Genomic DNA, 19837 nt, shown 5'->3' with positions numbered 1-19837 from the left:
ATATATATATATATATATATATATATATATATATACATATAAAGTATATCGATACTTTTATATATATATATTACATATAAAGTATATATATATACTAATATATATATATATATAATATATGATATATATACTAATATATGATATATATACTTAATATATATATTAGTATATAGTGTATTAGTATATATATATATATATATATATCTATATATATATTATTTATATATATATATATATATATATATATATATATATACATATATATATTTGCGCAGAGATTCAAAGGACTGCTAAAAAAGAAGACGTTGCGGGAATGACAATTTCTGTAAAAAACGGAACCAATTACCCACTGGATGATTTACAACAAAGATGATTCCATTGAATGAGCAGAAGGACGGACGTCGGTGCGTCTTCATCATCGAGCAAAAAACTGAGCCGTACCGCTTCCCATCAGCAAGAGTGACTTTTTTCTCTTGACTTTTCGGGGGGGACTGACGGACGGACGGATCATCCAGGACGCCGCACGCACGTTTATTCCAAGGGTGGACAAACACGGACCCTTCCGTGTTTTCCTCATGTTGCCATGTGACCTTAGCTTCGAGGAGGACGTCTCGCCGGTCGCCGCCATTGCACTGCCAAACGTGTCAAAGACGCTCTGGAAAGACAACGTTGGACATCTGAAGCGGACCGCAAAAAAAAACAACAACAAAATGGGCTACCAAATAACCGAGAGCCATGATTGCAGTGCGTATGAAAAGTCCACACGCTACTGTTTCGATGCTTTTTATGTATTTATTTTTGTCCTAATGCTATGACTCCATTTTGTAGATCCTTTCCTGTAGGCTCCGCCTACATTCATCATGGCTTCAAGATGGCACAACCGTCGCCTTTGAACAAAGAGTGTGTCGACTTTTCACCCGCGCCGTACGTAAGAATAGTCCACTTGCTTTAACGTAACCGAGGGTGATGTTTTAATATTATTTTCATTTTTCTTCTCATATCGATTCAAACAAGAGCACAAAAACGACGCGTCCAGAATGAGTCGAGATATCGCAGAAGTTGCACGTACCCAACATGTCCTTTCAAAGCCATTTTTTTCCTCCGAAAATCGACGAACAAGACAATCACCGTGGCGACGCGTTTTTCGCCAATTGTTCCAAACACGCCAGCTAGCTTGCTTGCTTGCGCGCGGGCGGACGCTTGGAAAAGTGACATTGGGACGTCCAGGAAGCCCTTTTCCAAAAGGCGCTGGGGTATAAACATGGCGAAGAAGGAAAAAAAATGACCCTGATAAAAAAAAAAGATCAATAACAACGCTTATCAATACCAAGGGCTAGCGTCTGCTTCTACACTGTAGTACGTGATTTCTGTGGTCCGTAGAAGATGCTCTTTGCTTTTGTGTTGAGCGTTTTTTTCCCGTCGATAACGATAGAAAATAATGCGGTGGAAAAAATTTGCACAAGCCGGCCGGGGCCTCCATTTTGACCAAAGTACAGGTAACATCCAACTTACGACCGGCTTGACTTACGACCGACTTGATTTACGACCACCTGCACTTATGACAACGACCTCCAGACCCTATTTTAAAAATTTTTGTTCTACGCCTGGCACCGCAACGCGCTAGCAGGTCGGCAACGCTTATGACAATTTGGGCCAGCCAGCCAGCATCTCACTCTCGCACAGCAATCGACTGCGTGATGGCACCAGAGGGGGGACTTTGCGATTCATTTAGCCTCCAAGTCTCTATTCGACATTTTGAATGGATTTCGACTTACGACCGTTTGATCGGAACGGAACTCGGTCGTAAGTCACATGTTGTCTGTACATGTAACATCCGACTTACAACTAGCGCTACTTACACCCACCCGTACTTGCGACCACCCGTACTTACGACCATGACCTCTTTTTTTTCAATTCTACGCCTGGCACCGCAACGCGCTAGCAGGTCGGCAACGCGTGGGACAATTTTGGCCAGGCAGCCAGCATCTCACTCTCGCACAGCAATCGACTGCGTGATGGCACCAGAGCGGGGAGTATATGAGTCATTTAGCCTCAGAGTCTCTATTCAACATTTTGAATGGATTTCAACTTACAACGATTTTGACTTACGACCGTTTAGTCGGAACGGAACTCGGTCGTAAGTTGAATGTTACCTGTATTTTTTTTTCTGGAGAAAAAGGGACACAGATCTCATTTGAACAATCTTCCTTTTACGCAGTGCTCAATGTCGTTGTTCTGAATATGATGGTGTGTTCTTCTTGCTGATGATTATAATTGTTCTGGTTATTATCCGCGATTCTCTTACGATGTGATGTTCATTTACTTGGTGGGGTTTTTTCGTGTTTATCGTTTTTTGGGATGAGTTTTTTTTTTAGCTTCCTCACTAGGTTCTAATTGGTTGGATACATGTGGTTTCCTTGATGCATGCCCGGTTCCGTTCTTTCAAGAAGCATTTCTAGTACGTCCGGACTCTTAAGGTCTGTCATTTTTTCTTGTTTCTTGCTGTACGTACTGTGCCTATAGACCTTGACCTTATGGCGTCTTTATCTAATACAATTTGCTTGGGTTGAGCAACAAAAGTGTATCGGGGAGTATAGTAGTTTACGATGCGCTTTTTATTTTTTGGTTGGTTTTTACCACCCGCCACCAGATAAGAAAAAGTTTCCTGGTTTTGATTCTCGTGTTAAAACCGATGATTCACATCATACACGTGGGATGTTTCATGACACGTTTTTTTGCCGAAAAAGAAAAGTTGCCGGAAAAACATCCGTGCGCATTTCAGGGAAATAGACCCTTTTCAACGTGATACCGTATGTCGCTCCCAATTCGTATTTGCTCACGTCATTAGACTAGGTAGCTAGCTTTCTATTTGAGTTACTTATTTATCGAATTAGCTGTTTATTAGCTAGATAGCTTTCTTCTGAGTAACTAGCTTTCTATCTGTTAGCTAGCCAGCTTTCTAGACGAGTTAGTTCCGGGTTCGGCGCGTGTGGCTGCCACTGCTCACCCACAGAAAAACGTATCCTGTGGCTGTAAAGTGACCTTGAGAGTTTTGAAAGGCGCTTATAAATTAAATGTATTATTATTATTATAGGAGGTGGAATGAGCAGCACAAAAGGGTAATAGCAATGTAAGGAAGCTAAAAGACGATTTGGAATTATTTAATAAGAATTCATGGGTAAATAATAATTAACATTAGTCGGATATTTTTAAGCCAGCAGAGAAGGCTTTGGAGGCCCTGACGGCCCACCACTAATATAAATTCATATGCACGTATTTGTAATCGACATGTTGACAGTGTTTCTACATCCATAAACGTACGCTGTCTAATAGCTAGCTTGCTAGCTTTTTATTTATTGGAGTTATTCCGGCCGGGTTGAGTGAACGCTGGGGCATGTGGCTGCCGCTGCTCACCCACAGAAAAACTGATCCAGTGACTGTAAAGTGAACTTGAGAGTTTTGAAAGGCGCTTACAAATGAAATATATTATTATTATTGTATTATATTGTATTATGAGTGGGCGGCCATTTTATAGGAAACGGTGACGACAAACTTCCGTGATGACGTTGTTCGTTATGCCCCTCGGGGTACGTAGGAACGAGGTTCGACGGTCGGGGTGGGCCCTCGGTGTTGTCTAACTCAAACTAATCTGTTTTTTTAATACCACCACTATCGATTTGTAGTCAGAGGAGCCGTCAAAACGACACAAAAAAGCCCAAAGTCTTCACTTTAATGGCCGGTGGTTCGGTTAGCATGATGATTCTGCCTCTGTTAGCGTCTTAGCATCGCGAGTGTTTGAATTCTCGTTCCCTGCTGTCACGTCACGAGACTCGTTTTTTTTCCTCCATTTGTTTTGGTTTTATTAAATTAACAAATACAAACGACGCTACCGAAGGTAAGACAAAGCTACATATTCCGACGTCACGTTAAAAAGGTCTATTAAAGAGCAAGTAGTATTAGTTTTTTTACGTAGTTTTGAAATTTGAATAGAGCGACGAAAGCTCTGTAGCAAAGTCTGTAAACTCTCACAAGCCATATTCCATCCATACTCACGTTCTCCCACTTTTCTAAATAGTTAATCTAATTTGTGCCAGTAACGTATTTTGTATAGCTAGTACAATCAGAAAACTATTTTGAGTGATATTCTTCATTGATTTGAGAGTTAAAAAAAAAAAGCCAATTCTATGTGCGTATCTAATGAATTGTGAAGTGCCAAACTCATAACGTTTGCAGTCTTTGCTTATATTCTCATGATCTTCTGCTTGGCTATAGCGGTACAACATTGTATATCCTTTTACACCGCTGATAGCAAACTAACAATATACCGGAATGTAAGGGACCTCTTTTTTTATGTTCGTTTTTTTTCTGAGTGAAATGAATGAACATGGTGTGTGATTTAAACCATTATGAATTCATTTAGAGCGGAAGATGCTTAATGGTCACTTGAAATATCGAACAAAAACATTGCCAAAAGTAAAGAACAATTGTCAGGACCGTAATGGTGTCCAGTAGCTTAAAAAAGACATTTATTTTCATGATAATGTTTTAAACACCCCCCCTGCCCCCTTCTCTCTTTTTGTGATTGTTCGACGCATCTGTCTCCTTGGATACGACAATGACTTACAGAGAATTTGTAAAATAAAGTTTGTGGGAAATATAGTTTTGTCTTTTTATTTCTTATGGGTAGTACATATGACATAAAAAGTCTAATCTAATTAGCTTGCTGTCTAGCTATCTATCTAGTTATCTATCTCGCTATCTACATGAACTCGTCATACAAAATGTCCGACTCGCCATTTGCACTTGAGCTATCTAGATATCGAGCTTGCTATCTGGCTGCCTATCTAGCTGGATACCTAGCTGGCTATCTATTTGCTAGCTATTAGCCAGCTGGCTATCAATTTGTTATTTATTGGCAAGCTAATCTCGCTATCTAGCTGGCTATCTAGCTGGCTACCTTGCTACATATCTATTTGATATCTATTTGCTTACTAGTTATCTAGCTATCTACCTAACTAGTTATCTATTTGCTATTGATATGCTATCTATTAGCTATCTAGATAGCTAGCTATTTGCTAGCGATATACTATGTATTGCTATCTATTTATCTTTCTGTCGGTCTAGCTATTATTAGTTATCCATTAGCCGGCTAGCTAACTTTCTATATATACCTAACTAGCTAATTCCTTGTGTGTTCTACATACTTGGCAATAAAGATGATTCTGGTCTATCTATCTTGCTATTATTAGTTATCCATTAGCCAGCGAGCTAACGTCTATATATACCTAACTAGCTATCTATTTGCTATCGATAGGCTAGCTATTCACTATCTATTCACTATCTATCTAGCTATTTATTTGCTATTGATATGCTATCTATTAGCTATCCATCTATATTGCTATTATTAGTTATCCATTAGCCAGCGAGCTAACTTTCTATATATACCTAACTAGCTATCTATTTGCTATCGATATGCTAGCTATCTATTTGCTATCGATATGCTATCTATTCGCTATCTAGCTAGCTATTGATTAGTTATCCATTAGCCAGCGAGCTAACTTTCTATATATACCTAACTAGCTATCTATTTGCTATCGATATGCTAGCTATCTATTTGCTATCGATATGCTATCTATTCGCTATCTAGCTAGCTATCGATTAGTTATCCATTAGCCAGCTAGCTAACTTTCTATATATTTGAGTTATCGTGAGTGTTGAGTGAACGCTGGTGCATGTGGCTGCAGCTGCTCACCCACAGAAAAAAACACTTATCCTGTGACTGTAAAGTGACCTTGAGAGTTTTGAAAGGCGCTTATAAATGAAATGTATTATTATTAATACTAGTGAGTCATGTATTCATATTATAGGTTGCATCTTCCAATGATTACCAAACAAAAAAAAGTAGAGAAAATGACATTTTACTTTGAAGGAGAGAATCATCCAAAACAAAGAGGATAATGGCCTTTGAGGACCAGTTGGAGTTGCCCACCACTCAACTGGTGCTCAACAACCCGAGTTAACATAATAAAAGCAATGCAGAGAGAATGCAGTGCAGAAATATGGCTTAACGCGTACATAAATGGAACAAGTTGTATAATGCCCGGGCAACGCGGTTATGCAGTAGCTGTGGGAGTGGAGAGCTCCACTTGTGATATATGAAATGAAAAGTAGCAAGAGTCCTCAAACAACTGTCTCGCCTGCACAAAGTGAGAGTGCCCTTTGCGCTTTCGCCAAGGCAACCGAGTTTATTATTCCAGGAGACGTCCTATCGTTGCGTTTATTGCAGTGGGCTGCTTTTGGGAACGGGAAGGAAAGAGCACAGAAATGTTGCTCTTGAGTCGACCCCCGAAGTACCATTGGGGCGGGCGACTTGTACATTTGTAGTTTGCGTGAATCGCCACCAGGGGGTGCAAAGGGCTTCTCAGCTACACTTGAATGACACTTGATATCATCATCATCATCATAATAATAATAATAATACATTTGATTTCTAAGCGCCTTTCAAAAGTCTCAAGGTCACATTACAGTCACAGGATCCGTTTTTCTGTGGGTGAGCAGCGGCAGCCACATGCGCCAGGGTTCACTCAACCTGGAAGTAACTCAAATAGATAGAAAGCTACCTAGGCAATAGCGATATAGATAATAATAATACATTTAATTTCTAAGCGCCTTTCAAAACTCTCAAGGACACTGTAAACTTTACAGTCACAGGATATTTTTTCTGCGGGTGAGCAGCGGTAGCCACACACGCCAGCGTTCACTCAACTCTGATAAATAATAATAAGAATACATTTCATTTACAAGCGCCTTTCAAAACTCTCAAGGACATTTTACAGTCACAGGATATTTTTTCTGCGGGTGAGCAGCGGTAGCCACACCCACCAGCGTTCACTCAACCCAGAAGTAACAGTAAAAAAAATTTAAAAAAAGCGAAATAAATAATATTTATTTATATAATAAATTATTAAATTATAATAACAAAAACTTGTTTTATACAAATAAAAGTAAAAGAAATTAATAAATATAATGTAAAAATAAAATAAAAATAATAATAATAAAAAAAAAATACAATAAAATACAAATTAAATAAATGACAACAATATAAAATAAAAATACTAATAAATGAATAAATAAATAAATAAATAAATAAATAAATAAATGGGTGTGTAGACAGACAGGCAGAAAGACAGACAGACAGACATCCCAGGCTTATTTTGGGGGCTACATGGCCTAAGTCAAGCAAAACAACAGAAAAAATTGAGGAGCCATTTGGGAGCCAAAAGAGTCGGAACATTGTAATGAGCCGAGCCAAAAGAACCGGCTCTCTGACAAAGCCGGAATTCCCATCACTAATTTACACATTGACACATTTAAATACAGATAGAAAGATAGCTAGCTAGCTAGATCGCTAGCTTCTAAGAAAGATGTGGAATATTCGTATTGTGTTGCTTGCAAAAAAGACATGAAAGTAGCTGCCTCTCGTTTCTATGATTTAAAGACGCATTTCGATACAAGAGCCACGCCAAAAACGTAGAAGTCTGGAAAACATATCGATCATACAATAGCATACAATAGAGAACACTGGAGTAATTAAGCAACACTTGTAATGTCATCATTTATTAAGAATATGTACAGAATAATATAACGAAACACGTGTACAATATAACATGTTAAACTACATAAATAAACACGTTTGAAAAAAATATGGTGTACTATTACTTTGTATTTCCTAAGGGAAAATACGACAGTTTGGAGCCGTGGACGTTGACAGGTATGCATTGTCTGTCTGTGTTGCAGTCCAAAGTGAAACTTCGATTTATCAGGTGATTTTTTTTCTTTAGTGCAGTGGAGAAATGATCGTATGTACAAATGAATAATGGCCAGAATAAATTGCAGCACGTCTTCCAAACGAAGCAAGAGTCCATCATCCAGCCATGGTGCTGCTGACTGCTACCCGGAAACATTAGGACAGCCGGAAAGGACCGATGTTCGAGGAGCACACGTCATTCCCATTTTTTAGCCCCCAAATAATTAGCGACCACCACCAGTCCAAACCTCCCGTCGCCTAATAGCGTTACTAAGCCCCTTTCTTTTCCCCTCGCCGAGACTCGAGTTGGGTGCGGAAGGACGACGGCATTATCGGTCGATGATTAGTTTCCGTCCGGAGGGAGACCGACAGGCGGGGAAAACGGGCTGCCGGACTCGCTATTAGCCTTTTGGCTCGGCGTTGCTGAAAATGGATCTGGCTAAGCACTGGAACGCAGCTCGCAGCAGTGGGAACGAAAGCTAGCTGCCAGCTCGCGGCTAATAGCTAGCTTTGCTCGAAGAAGAAGGCGTGACAGGGCCGCATCCTTCTTTCACCTTCTCCACGCCCAGGTACGTCTATTTTATGTCCAAATAAAACAATCCGGGCCGATAAAAATGACAGTTAGCTTCCCAAGTGTAGCCTGCGTATGTTTTATACGGATGTTTGTACTATGGCTAACGTTAGCATGGTGCACCTACATTTCCTTACGAAGACTGAACAGCTTCACACTATCGGACCCATTTAAAAGACCAAGACCTAGGTGATTTGTAGACTTCGTTCATATTTACTCTTACATTTTTTCCTATTTCTGTGGATAAATCTCATTCTTTAAAATGTCCCGTTGTTAACTTAGCATATTTGAACCCGCCTCCAGTGTTTACACTGTGCAGCAAGGGCGATGCTAACGTGTGCGCTTCTTTTCTTCGTTTCTCCTCCATCACCCCCAGAAGCACCTGGATTGATGCTTTACCCGAAAATGCGAGTCGGCCCATACGACGATCAAAAAAATCCCTCGCTCGTTGTGCAAAAGCTCCTTCGAATCGATTGGAGAAAACGGTAAGAAGTGAAGAGGTGAGCTAGAAAAAAAACACACTACGACGTATAAACTGAAACATTGGAATACAGACAAATGATTAAAATACAATACACAGAAAGGAGTACCTTGGCTTGCGAACTTAATTGGTTCCCAGACAGTGTGTAAGGTGAAAAGTGTGTATCCCAAACATTATTTTCCCATAGGAAACCATTAAAATGATGAGAATAATCCGTTCCCATGTCCCCATTAAACATAATTTTGTACTTTCTAATTTTCTAAGATTTAAAACTACACAAAATATACAGTAAAGTCTCGTTATATCGATATTCAAGGGAGTCTGAAAAAATATCGATATAATCGGGACTATCGATATATCCGACCCTGTTTGCATGTAATTTTCTCCGTGCGTGCATAGAAATAGTATCGATATAACTGGGACTATCGATATATCCGATATCGATATAACGAGACTTTACTGTACATTGTTTTATGTATAATAAATGTGATATGGTATTATAATTAAAGAAATTAACTGTACTGTATAATAAAGGTGTTTTGTTTACCTTTGTGATGGTCGTTGATGGCTTGATGGAACGGAGTGGCCTGTTTCATCAGCATTAAACACTTGATGAGGAATGTTGCCTTCTTCTTTAACCATCTTGAGGAATCAATCAGAAAACCTTTATTCGTCCCACAATGGGGGCATTTGCAGCCCAGGTGCTTTCTCTGCGATAATTTTACCTAGTTCCTCATCAATTGTGTTCCGTTTAGGTGGGTTGATAGCTTTTTGCATCAAGTGTACAGATGGCTTGTGCGGGTTATTTGTGGAGCCTGATTGATGGGAATTTTAACCTTGCAGTCTACACTGTGCCTTTGAACTATCAAAGTTGAAATAAGTCCAAATTAAATTTACACATCTGACACTGTCAACCAAAATGAAGCATTGTTGTCCTTGTCAAGACTTAATTTGTTAAATGATACTGGCATTAAATCTTGCTAGATTGCACAAATTATCATTGTGTAACTGTTTGGTGTATTATACTTTACTTTTATTGAATTTATTTTGCTATTATTATTATGATTATTATTATAATTAGTAATCATCTCTCACTTGTAAAAGTGAGACGTTTGAACGTTTATTTAGCGTCTACGCTCTTACCCAACAGAACCATTTCAGGGTAAGTTGTAAAATATCCAATTGTCATTATTTTTACTTATCTGACATGGCCGCTGAATACATGGCAGTCCCACATGATTGGATTAGCCTTTATTAGTGTCACAGTGGACACATTTATAGTTCACAGCAGCGAAGTGATGAAAGTAAGAGGAAAGGAAGAAGTAGAAAAACAAACTACAGGTAAGGCAGCCACTCTCACGGTGCCATCTTGAAGTCAAAAGAAAACAAAATAGTATGACAACACAAAGACACATCAATTCAATCCAAAGCACTTTCTGCACCTTTTTCTGTTGCGTGATGCAGTTGTAGATGAAAGGGTCAAAGCGTCCTTTTCACCAGTGGATCAGGAACGTCATGTGAAATGTTCACATCTGCTACAAGTTAAATATTGAAACGACTGGCACTGATAGTCCTCCTAAATCAAAAACAGTGCTGGTATATTCGCGCTGCCGAAAAGCCGCCAGCGCTCAGCACGCTCTCCTCTTTGTTGAATGTCGTGGCCCAAAATGCTGAAAAACGATCCTTATCCGTTCCACGTGACGCAGAACAACACAAAGTGACAAAAGAAAAAGACAAAAACAACAAAAAAAAGCACGGCTCTCATGAGAGCTTGCTGACAGCTGCCACCTCGGGCGCCATCTTGGAAGGGGCGCCATCTTGGAAGGGGCACCATTTTGGCCCTTTTGTTGAGCTCAATCTGCCTCACTTGTTGTTATTTCAATGCCGATCAGTGCTGGAAGATATGACTTCCTTCTGTGACGTGTATTTTTCTTTAAATTGGTGTCTTTTTTTTTCCCCCAGCGCCAGGTTCTTCTCGGCTGAAGACAGATGAGGAACCTCACTTTAGAACAAGGAAAATATCCAAGTAGGAACTCGCAAAGCAAACAAGAGGAGGACGATTGAGCTGCTTTGGTGTAAATAATTCAAGGCAAGTTGGATGGACCGCTTGTGTTTTATTTTTATTGTATTTTTTTAATAGTTGTGCTTTTGGGAGTAAATTGTGAGCAGTGGTTGATCGCGAGGACTGACGGTTGTTTTTATTCAGTCCCGATAGGAATCTTGAAATTGACTATTAAGCATCTTTGGACAAAAAAAAAAACCCTTTTCACAGAAGCATATCCTGGCCTTTTTTCTGTCCTCAAGGCGTCTCAAAGCTTTTTTTTTTCCCCCTCCTCGACGCCTCCATTTTGGGACTCTTTTCGCCGCCAATCACTGGAATTTTGACTTTAGCCCGCCCCCTGCCGGCCCTTCACGCGCATGTGAGTGTGGGGAAATGTTCCAGTTTGGCAAATACAATTTGGACATAATCGAGATGTTAAGTGGGCACCAAGCCCACCAGTTCAAAGGTCTCGGCTTAGAACGACAACTGCAGCATCAGCAGCAGGTGCAACTCCACCAGCACCAAGTCCAGCAGCAGCAGCAGCAGCAACAACAACAGCAGCAGCAGCAGCAGCAGGCCGAGTCGTCAGGAGCTCTTCTGTCCGGACTTGGCTTGGGCCCCCTGCAGGGGTCAAGAGGTAACGCCTTTTCCGATTCCGCCTCCATTTTTGCCAAGATGAGTGCCCCCCCTCCCCCGCCTTTACAACAGCAGCCTTCCTCCTCCTCCTCGTCGTCGTCGTCGTCCCAGAGCTCTCGTTCAAAGTCCAGCAAGATGAGCAGCGGCGGCGGCGGCGGCGGGTCAAGCCATCCTTCGGGCTACCCGCAGTTCCTGCGCTCTTTCCACCCGTCCGAGGCGGCGCTAGCGCAGGAACAAGCGCGCCCGAGCGCCGCCCGCTTTGAGCACTTTGCCGGAGGGAGCGGCGGCGCCAGCGCCGGGGCGTTGGGCGGATTGGTCCCGTCGGCGCCTCCGCCCCCTCCTCCTCTGCATCCCGGCCCCCCCTCGTCCTCCCCTTCCCCTTCCGGCGCCGTCAGCTCCTTGGCGGCGCCCCCGTCTGACGCGCGCAGCCTCCACCAGCAGTTTAGCTGCATGCTAGCCGCCAATCAGTACTTCCTGTCCGGGGTGCCCGCCAACGCCGGTTTAGAGCAGTTTCTGGTCCAACAGGGCGGCCATAACCATTTGGGGATCGGTTTAAGTCAGTCCGCCGGGGGGGAGCCCGGCGCCGGGCCGGCCCCGCCCCCGACGCTGCATTCCGCCCACCCGCCTTCGCGATCGCAGCAGGCTCCGCCCCAGCAGCAGCCGCTTGCGCCTCACCCGCTTTCTCACCCTCATCCCCACCACCCGCTACACCCGCCGGGGTCGCAGCCCCCGTCGCTGGGCGGCTTTGACTTCCAGGGCATCCCCGTGCTCTCCACCAATCAGATCGCTTCGCTCATGCAGCAGGAAGGAAGTTTGCCGCTTCCTTTGCCGCTTCATTTGTCCTTATCCAAGGATGACGGCGGTAAAGGGGAAAGCGGGGGCCCCGGTAGCGGTCGCAGGAAAAAGGCCATGGCGGGCTATTTGCCCCAGCGAAAATCGGAAAGCGTTAGCGCTAATGCTAGCGGCGTAGCGCTTAGCCATAGTCAGCCCCCTCCGGCGTTAATTGGGAATCCGGGCGTGAGCTCCTCATCCCTTCTCGCTTCATCATCTTCATCCTCATCCGTGGTTTCTTCTTCTTCTTCTTCTTCTCCTCCTCCGCCGCCGCCGCCCCCCCACTTACTAACGATTCCCCCCTTTCCAAATCCCTTAACTTGAGCTCCACGCAAGCCACCGAATCGGACGCCGAGTCCGTTTATAGCTGCGGCGAGTGCGGCAAAAGCTTCCCTCACCTTTCCAGCCTGCGCAGGCACATGCGCATGCACGAGCCCACGGCGGCCGGCACCAGCAAAGCCGGCGCCGCCGGCGCCGCCGCCTGCCCCAACCCCGTCCACATTAAAAGCCAGTCGGACCCCAACGTCCCCCATTCCACCCAAGACCCCCCCCGACCCTCGTCGGCTCGTTGCCCGAGCCCGGACAAAATCTTCCGCTGCCCCGATTGCGGCAAAGGCTTTAAGAAAAAAGGGCACCTCCTGCAACACGGCGTCCTGCACTCGTCGGCCCGCCCGTACGGCTGCCCCACCTGCTCGCGGGCGTTTAACCGGCGGGAGTCGCTGACGCGCCACGAGAAGATTCACGAGGAAAAACCGTTCCGCTGCCCCGCCTGCGGTCGCGCCTTCCGCGAGAGCGCCTCACTCCTCAACCACGCCGCCTCGGGCACCTGCGGGAAGCCCGCTAGGGGACCTAAAGGAGCGCCGGGCGGCGCGCCGGCGGGCCGGGGAGGTGACGGAGGGGGCGGGGCTTATCGGGGCGGCGTTTACGGGAAAGTCGAGGAGAAGGAGGGCGTTAGCGTCGGCGGGGAAGGAGAGCAAAAGTCGGCTAGGCTAGCGGGGGGTCCGTTTGCGTCGGGTTCGAGCGACAGGGACGACGACGGAGCCGACGCGAAATACCCCACTGACTACTCTGGGAATCGTTACACAGGCTACCACGAAGACCACCGTTCTCAAGCTAATCCGTCTCCGTGCTACTCCGGCGCGTCCCCCTGCGGCAGCGGGATGGCCGCCGGCCCGGCTCTGAGAAAGGCGCCCCTGGCCCCGACCCTGCACCCGCACTCTCAGAGCCACAACCAGCAGCAGCAGCAGCAGCACCACGTCCACCACGTCCACCCGCAGCCGCACCTGCCGCTTTCCTCGCTCCTGGACGACTCGGAGGACGACGTCACCAGCTCCGTCAATAACGCCATCTCCGCCATCACCGCGGCGAACCGAGACGACCGCGGCGACATCATCGGGGGTCTTCTGGGGGGGCTCGGCTTGGGCCCGCTGGGTTCGCCGTCCGCATCCGGTACGGACAAGAACTTCCGAGCGGGCGATCCGCAAAACGTCGCCGGCGCCAAAGCCAAACGCCCCCGCAAACCCCGAGCCAAGAAAGAGCCGTCGGCCGACGGGCAACCCCCCAAACGTCGTCAGTACGCCCCCCGGATGTCGACGGGCGGCCTCCCTCGCACTCACCTCTGCAGCGTCTGCGGTAAAGGCTTCGCGCGGCGCGAGACCCTACGCCGCCACGACCGCATCCACACCGGCGAGAAGCCCCACCACTGCGCCGTTTGCGGCAAATATTTCCGCGAGGCTTTTCACCTCAGCAAGCACCAAACGGTTCACTCGGGCGCCAAAAATTACAAATGCGGCATCTGCGGGAAGGAGTTTGGCTACTCGCAGAGTCTCCGGCGCCACAGTAAACTCCACCAGAAGGGCGAGACGGAGGAGGTGCCCGCCGCGCCCGCTACGCCCGCCCCGGACGGCTTTAACCCCGCCCCCCAATGCGCCGTCACTCAAGACGGGGCTCCGAACCAAGCGTATTACCAGTACCCGCAAGACGTCAAGCCTCCCGATGCGCAGCCCCCGGCCCGCCTCTACACCTGCGCCATCTGCTGGAAGTCCTTCCGCCACCACTTCCACCTGACGGCGCACCACCAGACGGTCCACCAGGGCGGCGGCGACAAGCATTTCTGCTGCGAAGTGTGCGGGAAGTCTTTCGCTTACTCCAACAGTTTGACGCGACACCGCCAATCGCAGCACGGAGTCACCCGGGGCGAGGCGGACGCCCGTCAAGATGGCGGCGGCGGCGGTTCGGTCGACGACAGGGGAGGAGCCGACGTCAACCAATCGGCGTCGGAGAGCGAGGCGGCCGCCAACGCCCTCCTGCGGATGGCGCCGGGCGGCGACGGCCACGCGGCACCGAATCTCAACGCCGTCGCCCATCGGCAGGCGCCGCGCCGCCGCAGCAGCCGGCCGGTTATTCGCCGCTCTTTTACGACGCGGCGGCAGCTCCGCCGTCATCGTCGTCCTCTGGCGCCCTGTCCTACTCGCAGCCCCTCCCCCCCAATTCCACCCTCATGCCGCCCCACCACCCGCACTCCCCCGCCGGCGTGAAAGGGGAGCACATCTACCCGGCCGGATCGCGCAGCCGCACCCTCCACACCACCGCCCCCTTCCAGCCCCTCACGGAGCCCCCCTCCACCGAACATCACCATCTGCATCACCACCACCATCATCATCATCATCACCCCCACCTTCATCCTCCTCATCTTCAGCCCCCGCGCCGCCTCGACGGCGGCGATCCGTCACCGCACGGTGAGCTCAGACGGCGCAAGAAGAACAAAAAAACGGACGCTGGGGGCAAGCGGCGGGGAAGTCGCGGCAAGATCAGGGGTGGGCCGACGGGCAAAAAACAAGGTTCGCTTCGCTTGACCATCCGGCGCGGCGAAGGATCCGGCGCGTATAAACTCGTCCACGGCGCCGGCGTCAAGTTCCTGGCTTCCTTAAAAGTTCCCGTCAAGCGTTACGGCTGCCCGACTTGCCCCGCTTCGGTCTTTTCCCGCAAAGCGACTCTCCTCGTCCACTTGGCCGTTCGACACCCACGGAAAGCCCAAAGCACCCGACGGCGACTTGGCTGCGTCGTATGCGGGAAACAATCCCGGACGCCTTTGGCGGCGTTTGTCCATCGGGCTTCTCATCGCGCACGAGGGACTTTCGCCTGCCGGCGCTGCCCGTACCGCTTCTGGAACGCCGTCCTCTTGCGTAGGCACGAGGCCTCTTGCCGCCCCTCCGCCGCCGCCGGGCCTCGAAACACACCGAAAGATAGACAGACGCCGTATCCCCCGCCGCCGGAATCCTACAGATATTGACCCCACGCCGCCTCCCGCCTCGATGATGACTTTTGGAATAAAAAGGAACACTCGGTGCTTAGTTGACGACTGAGTGCTAACAACTACTGTAACGCATCGGATGAAAAATCAGCTTAAATGCTTCCAGGAATCATAATTAATAATGTGACTGTTTTCATAGGATGACTAACTAACTAACCCCTTAAAGGACAACCGACACCATTTTTTTGTTTCCTAACTGACACCAGAAACACGTTTTATAGCATCTAAAATACCCAAAACACGCAGGATGATATTTTTAGTCAAATTCAAAACAACAATAAAAATGACTTCGAGGTGTCCCAAAACTGCCAGAAAATGAGCTCGGAACTGGGTGAGATTCACAAAGTCCCGCCCCCTTGTTCGTGATGTCTCGCCAGGATACTCCTTCACAAACTGCCTTGCTCCAGAATCAAAACAATGGCTTCAGATTCGGTACTCATCCAGTTATGAATATGATTCAAATAGTTCTGAAGAGGAAAGCATAAATGTTTGCAATCGATTCAAGAAGTCCTTCCGTATCAATTCGAGCCATCTGGACTCCAATGTAGTGTCCCAGAAAATGCACAAGATGGCGCCCAAGCGCTGATTTGTCTGCTGGGAATTTGTGTCAACTAGTATCAAATAGTAGTCTTGGTGCAACACACAACGATTCACCATGGCGTTATGTATGTAGTTTTCCTTCTAATTTCGCCATCAACACAAAGTTTTCAGACCAAAGTACCCAAAATGCATTGTGTGTCACTTTCTCGGTCAGGGGCGTTCCCTCCGTGACGTCACGTCAGGAATCGCCACCAACTCGAAAACAAGACTTCCTGAATATTCAGCGCGAGTCTTAAAAGGTAAAATGTAGCTATATGCTATGTAATCTTTGTAAAATACGCTCAGTAGTAGTTATTTGAAGTGATAGACGCAACTTGTCCGGAGGTGTCGGTTGTCCTTTAAGTGCATTGACACTGTGCGGTTGCTAGGCAAGTTTAGCTAACCTTCCTTGCACGTGTATGGCTCCTATTCTAACCCGCACACTTTTATTTTTAATTTTTGCTGTATGATAAACTGTGTCTCTGCTGTGTACTTTGTATGGTTCATGTAGCACCTCTGAGGATTTTTATTTTATTTTTTTAAACATGTAAAAGTACTTTTTTTAAAGTAGGATTTAGGGACTTTGGGATGAAGACATTTTGTTGGATCGTCTCTCATGCGTGTCTGTTCTTTGGTCAAGTTTATTTTGTATTTTTTTTTTTGGGCTGAGATGATATGATGGCTTATTCAAAGTATATCCCAAAATGTTTTTTTTTTGGTAGTGTAAATTTGATATACACCTTAGTGATTATAATCACGTTTAGATAAAACATGTTGGTGGTAATTAGTATCAAGGGTTTTTCTCTTTCTACCTTCGGCCTTTTTGCCAAAATGAAGAAACTTACAAAAAGCCTTGCTTATTATTTTGGCTTCATGTATTTCAAAAAAAGAAAAACTTTCTTATCCCGTGACTGTAAAGTGTCCTTGAGTGTTTTGAAAGGCGCTTAGAAATTAAATGTATTATTATTATTATTTTATTTTTCCCCTTTGCTTTTATACCAAGGGATAGAACGCAAGGTGCAGTAAACATGTAAACTCTTAAAGGACAACCGACGTCCCTTTTTTGTTTCCTTACTGACATCATAAAAACGTTTTATAGCATCTAAAATAGCCAAAACACGCAGTATATTTTTAGTCAAATGCAAGACACCAATAAAAATGACTTAAAGTGTCTAAAAAGTACTTCAATTTGAAACCGGAAGTGGCCAGTTTCAGGAGGTCCCGTCCGTCCCCATGTTCGATGTGTCACGGCAAGAACAAAACAATGGCTTCAGATTTGGAAAATATACTTTCTTGTTACTCATCCAGTTATGAATATGATTCAAATAGTGAAGAAGAAAGCATACATGTTTGCAATCGATTAAAGAATTTATTCCGTGTCATTTTGAGGCATCAGGGGTGGGAAATGTCGCACCCAAAAAAGGCAGAACATGGCGACAAAGCCGTGTAAGGAATTCATCAGCCCGTTTCCACAGGCTGATGAATTCCTTACATTGAGCTTTGTCGCCCTCTTCTGCCTCTTTGTGGTCCTACATGACGTTTTCAGACCAAAGTACAGCAAAATGCATTGACGTGATGGAAGGACTGCTACAATGTGTCCTTTTTTTCAGTCAGGGGCATTGCTTCAGTGACGTCACGTACGGACTCGCCACCAACTCAAAAACAAGACTTCCGGAATATTCAGCGCGAGTCTTAAAACGTAAAAGTAAAAGTCATTTGAAGACATTTGACAAATTATGGACACAACTTGTCCAGAGACGTCGGTTGTCCTTTAACACCCATTTTTTGTCTCATGTTATTTGTACGCTCTTTTTCGCAATGATTATTTCTAAAGTACTTCACTTTGTGTTTTAATACAAGGACCTATTCTCGGAGAGTAAATGTAACTCTTCTGCGTATTTATGGATGTAACCGAATTTCATAACAATCTTAGACTGAACCGCAACTTTTTAGTGCATCGTAATCATGTTTTCGTCGCGCTTTATTGGTTTATTTTTTTTCTTCTAAAGATGTTCATTTCCTCACATAAAATGTCCCATGTTTGTTTCATGCCTTGTTTTTTTTTTCTTTGAAAGAAAAAAAATCTATAGTTTTAGTAGATTTCTATCACTTTATTTCCTGAAAAGCCAGTACGTAGTTGATTATATTTGAAATGAATAAACCTTGAGTGTAATAACTGGTTTCCGTTTCTTTAATCCTAGCGATATCGGCGGATGTTCTGGAATTGGGAGACATTTTGGGTTACAAAATTCTTAAAATGGATGCCCTTACCAATCTGAAATTCGACAATAATAATCGTTTAAATACAAATACTTGGTTTGTTAGTCTGAGTGAGGTAGCAAAAGCTAGCTAGCTGGTTGCTCTAATCATGACAACAGAATAAAAAATCGTGACCAATCTTTCCTTTCGCTACCGGTTATTTTATCAACATTCATTGTGTCATATTTTTTAATTGGTATTTTGATATCCTTAAAGGACAACTGACACCATTTTTTTGTTTCCTAACTGACATCAGAAACATGTTTTATAGCATCTAAAATATCCAAAACACGCAGGCTGATATTTTTAGTCAAATGAAAAACAACAATAAAAATGGCTTAAAGTGTCCCAAAACTACTTCAAAATGATCCCGGAAATGGCGAGTTTCAGAAGGTCCCGCCCCCTTATTCGTGAAGTCACGCCAAGACGTCTTGCATTGCTGGAGAATCAAAACAATGGCTTCAGATTCGGAGAATATGCTTTCTTGTTACACATCCAGTTATGAATATGATTCAAATAGTTCTGAAGAGGAAAGCATACATGTTTGCAATCGATTAAAGAAGTCCTTCCGTGTCATTTTCTGGCGTCTGGACTGCAATGTAGTGTCCCAGAAAATGCACAAGATGGCGCCCAAGCTCTGTTAAAAATGGGCTGATTTATCTGCTGAGAATTTGTGTCAACTAGTATCAAATAGTAGTCTTGGTGCAACACACAACAATTCACCATCCCGTTATTTATGTGTTTTCCTTCTAATTTCGACATCAACACGAAGTTTTCAGACCGAACAAAGTACCCAAAATGCATTGTGCGTCGCTTTCTCGGTCAGTGACAATACCTACCGTGACGTCACGGTAGGTATCGTCACAAACTCAAAAACAAGACTTCCTGAATATTCAGCGTGAGTCTTAAAACGTAAAATAGAGCTAATACGCTCAGTAGAAGTGATTTTACAAATTATGGACACAACTTGTCCGAAGGTGTCGGTTGTCCTTTAAATACAAATAATAGTATAAGCTAGTTGCTCAAATCACCGTAACAGAATAAATAATCTTGACCAACGTTTCCTTTCGCTACCGGTTATTTTATCAACATTCATTGTGTTATATTTTGTAATTTATTTGTATTTTGATATCGTTAAGGCAGCATTTTGGACAGTTTGACACAAAAAAAGTTCCGTTTGTTTCGAACGCCGACGCACTTCCGGGTGACGACAGAATCCCGCGAAAGAAAGAAATCAAGTCACCTTCACAATGTGTCCACTAGGTGTCAGTAAACAACACCGGACCGTGTTTCTCACTCTCCAGCTTGGCTAGGCCGTC

At 45.1% G+C, this 19837-nt stretch overlaps 1 protein-coding gene and 1 long non-coding RNA gene across 2 annotated transcripts; both read left to right on the top strand.

Moving 5' to 3' along the window:
• Positions 1–271: 271 nt before the first annotated feature.
• On the top strand, positions 272–2421 carry LOC148897205 (uncharacterized). Its single transcript, XR_016115422.1, has 2 exons — positions 272–744; positions 829–2421. It is a non-coding gene; the product is annotated as an uncharacterized LOC148897205 (long non-coding RNA).
• Positions 2422–7340: 4919 nt separating this feature from the next.
• LOC148897204 (uncharacterized) lies at positions 7341–18546 on the top strand. Its single transcript, XM_088998868.1, is given in 5 exon segments — positions 7341–8376; positions 8755–8863; positions 10822–12623; positions 12626–14737; positions 14740–18546. Coding segments are annotated over 3 exon segments (4362 nt in total). The 5' UTR covers positions 7341–8376; positions 8755–8863; positions 10822–11293; the 3' UTR covers positions 15660–18546.
• Positions 18547–19837: the final 1291 nt, after the last annotated feature.

The sequence above is a fragment of the Hippocampus bargibanti genome, linkage group LG06 (genome assembly GCF_051943395.1).
Source record: "Hippocampus bargibanti isolate YZ-2025 linkage group LG06, ASM5194339v1, whole genome shotgun sequence".
Taxonomy (NCBI): domain Eukaryota; kingdom Metazoa; phylum Chordata; class Actinopteri; order Syngnathiformes; family Syngnathidae; genus Hippocampus; species Hippocampus bargibanti.
The sequence above is the reverse complement of the archived record's forward strand: the minus strand, read 5'-3'. Positions and strand labels throughout refer to the sequence as shown.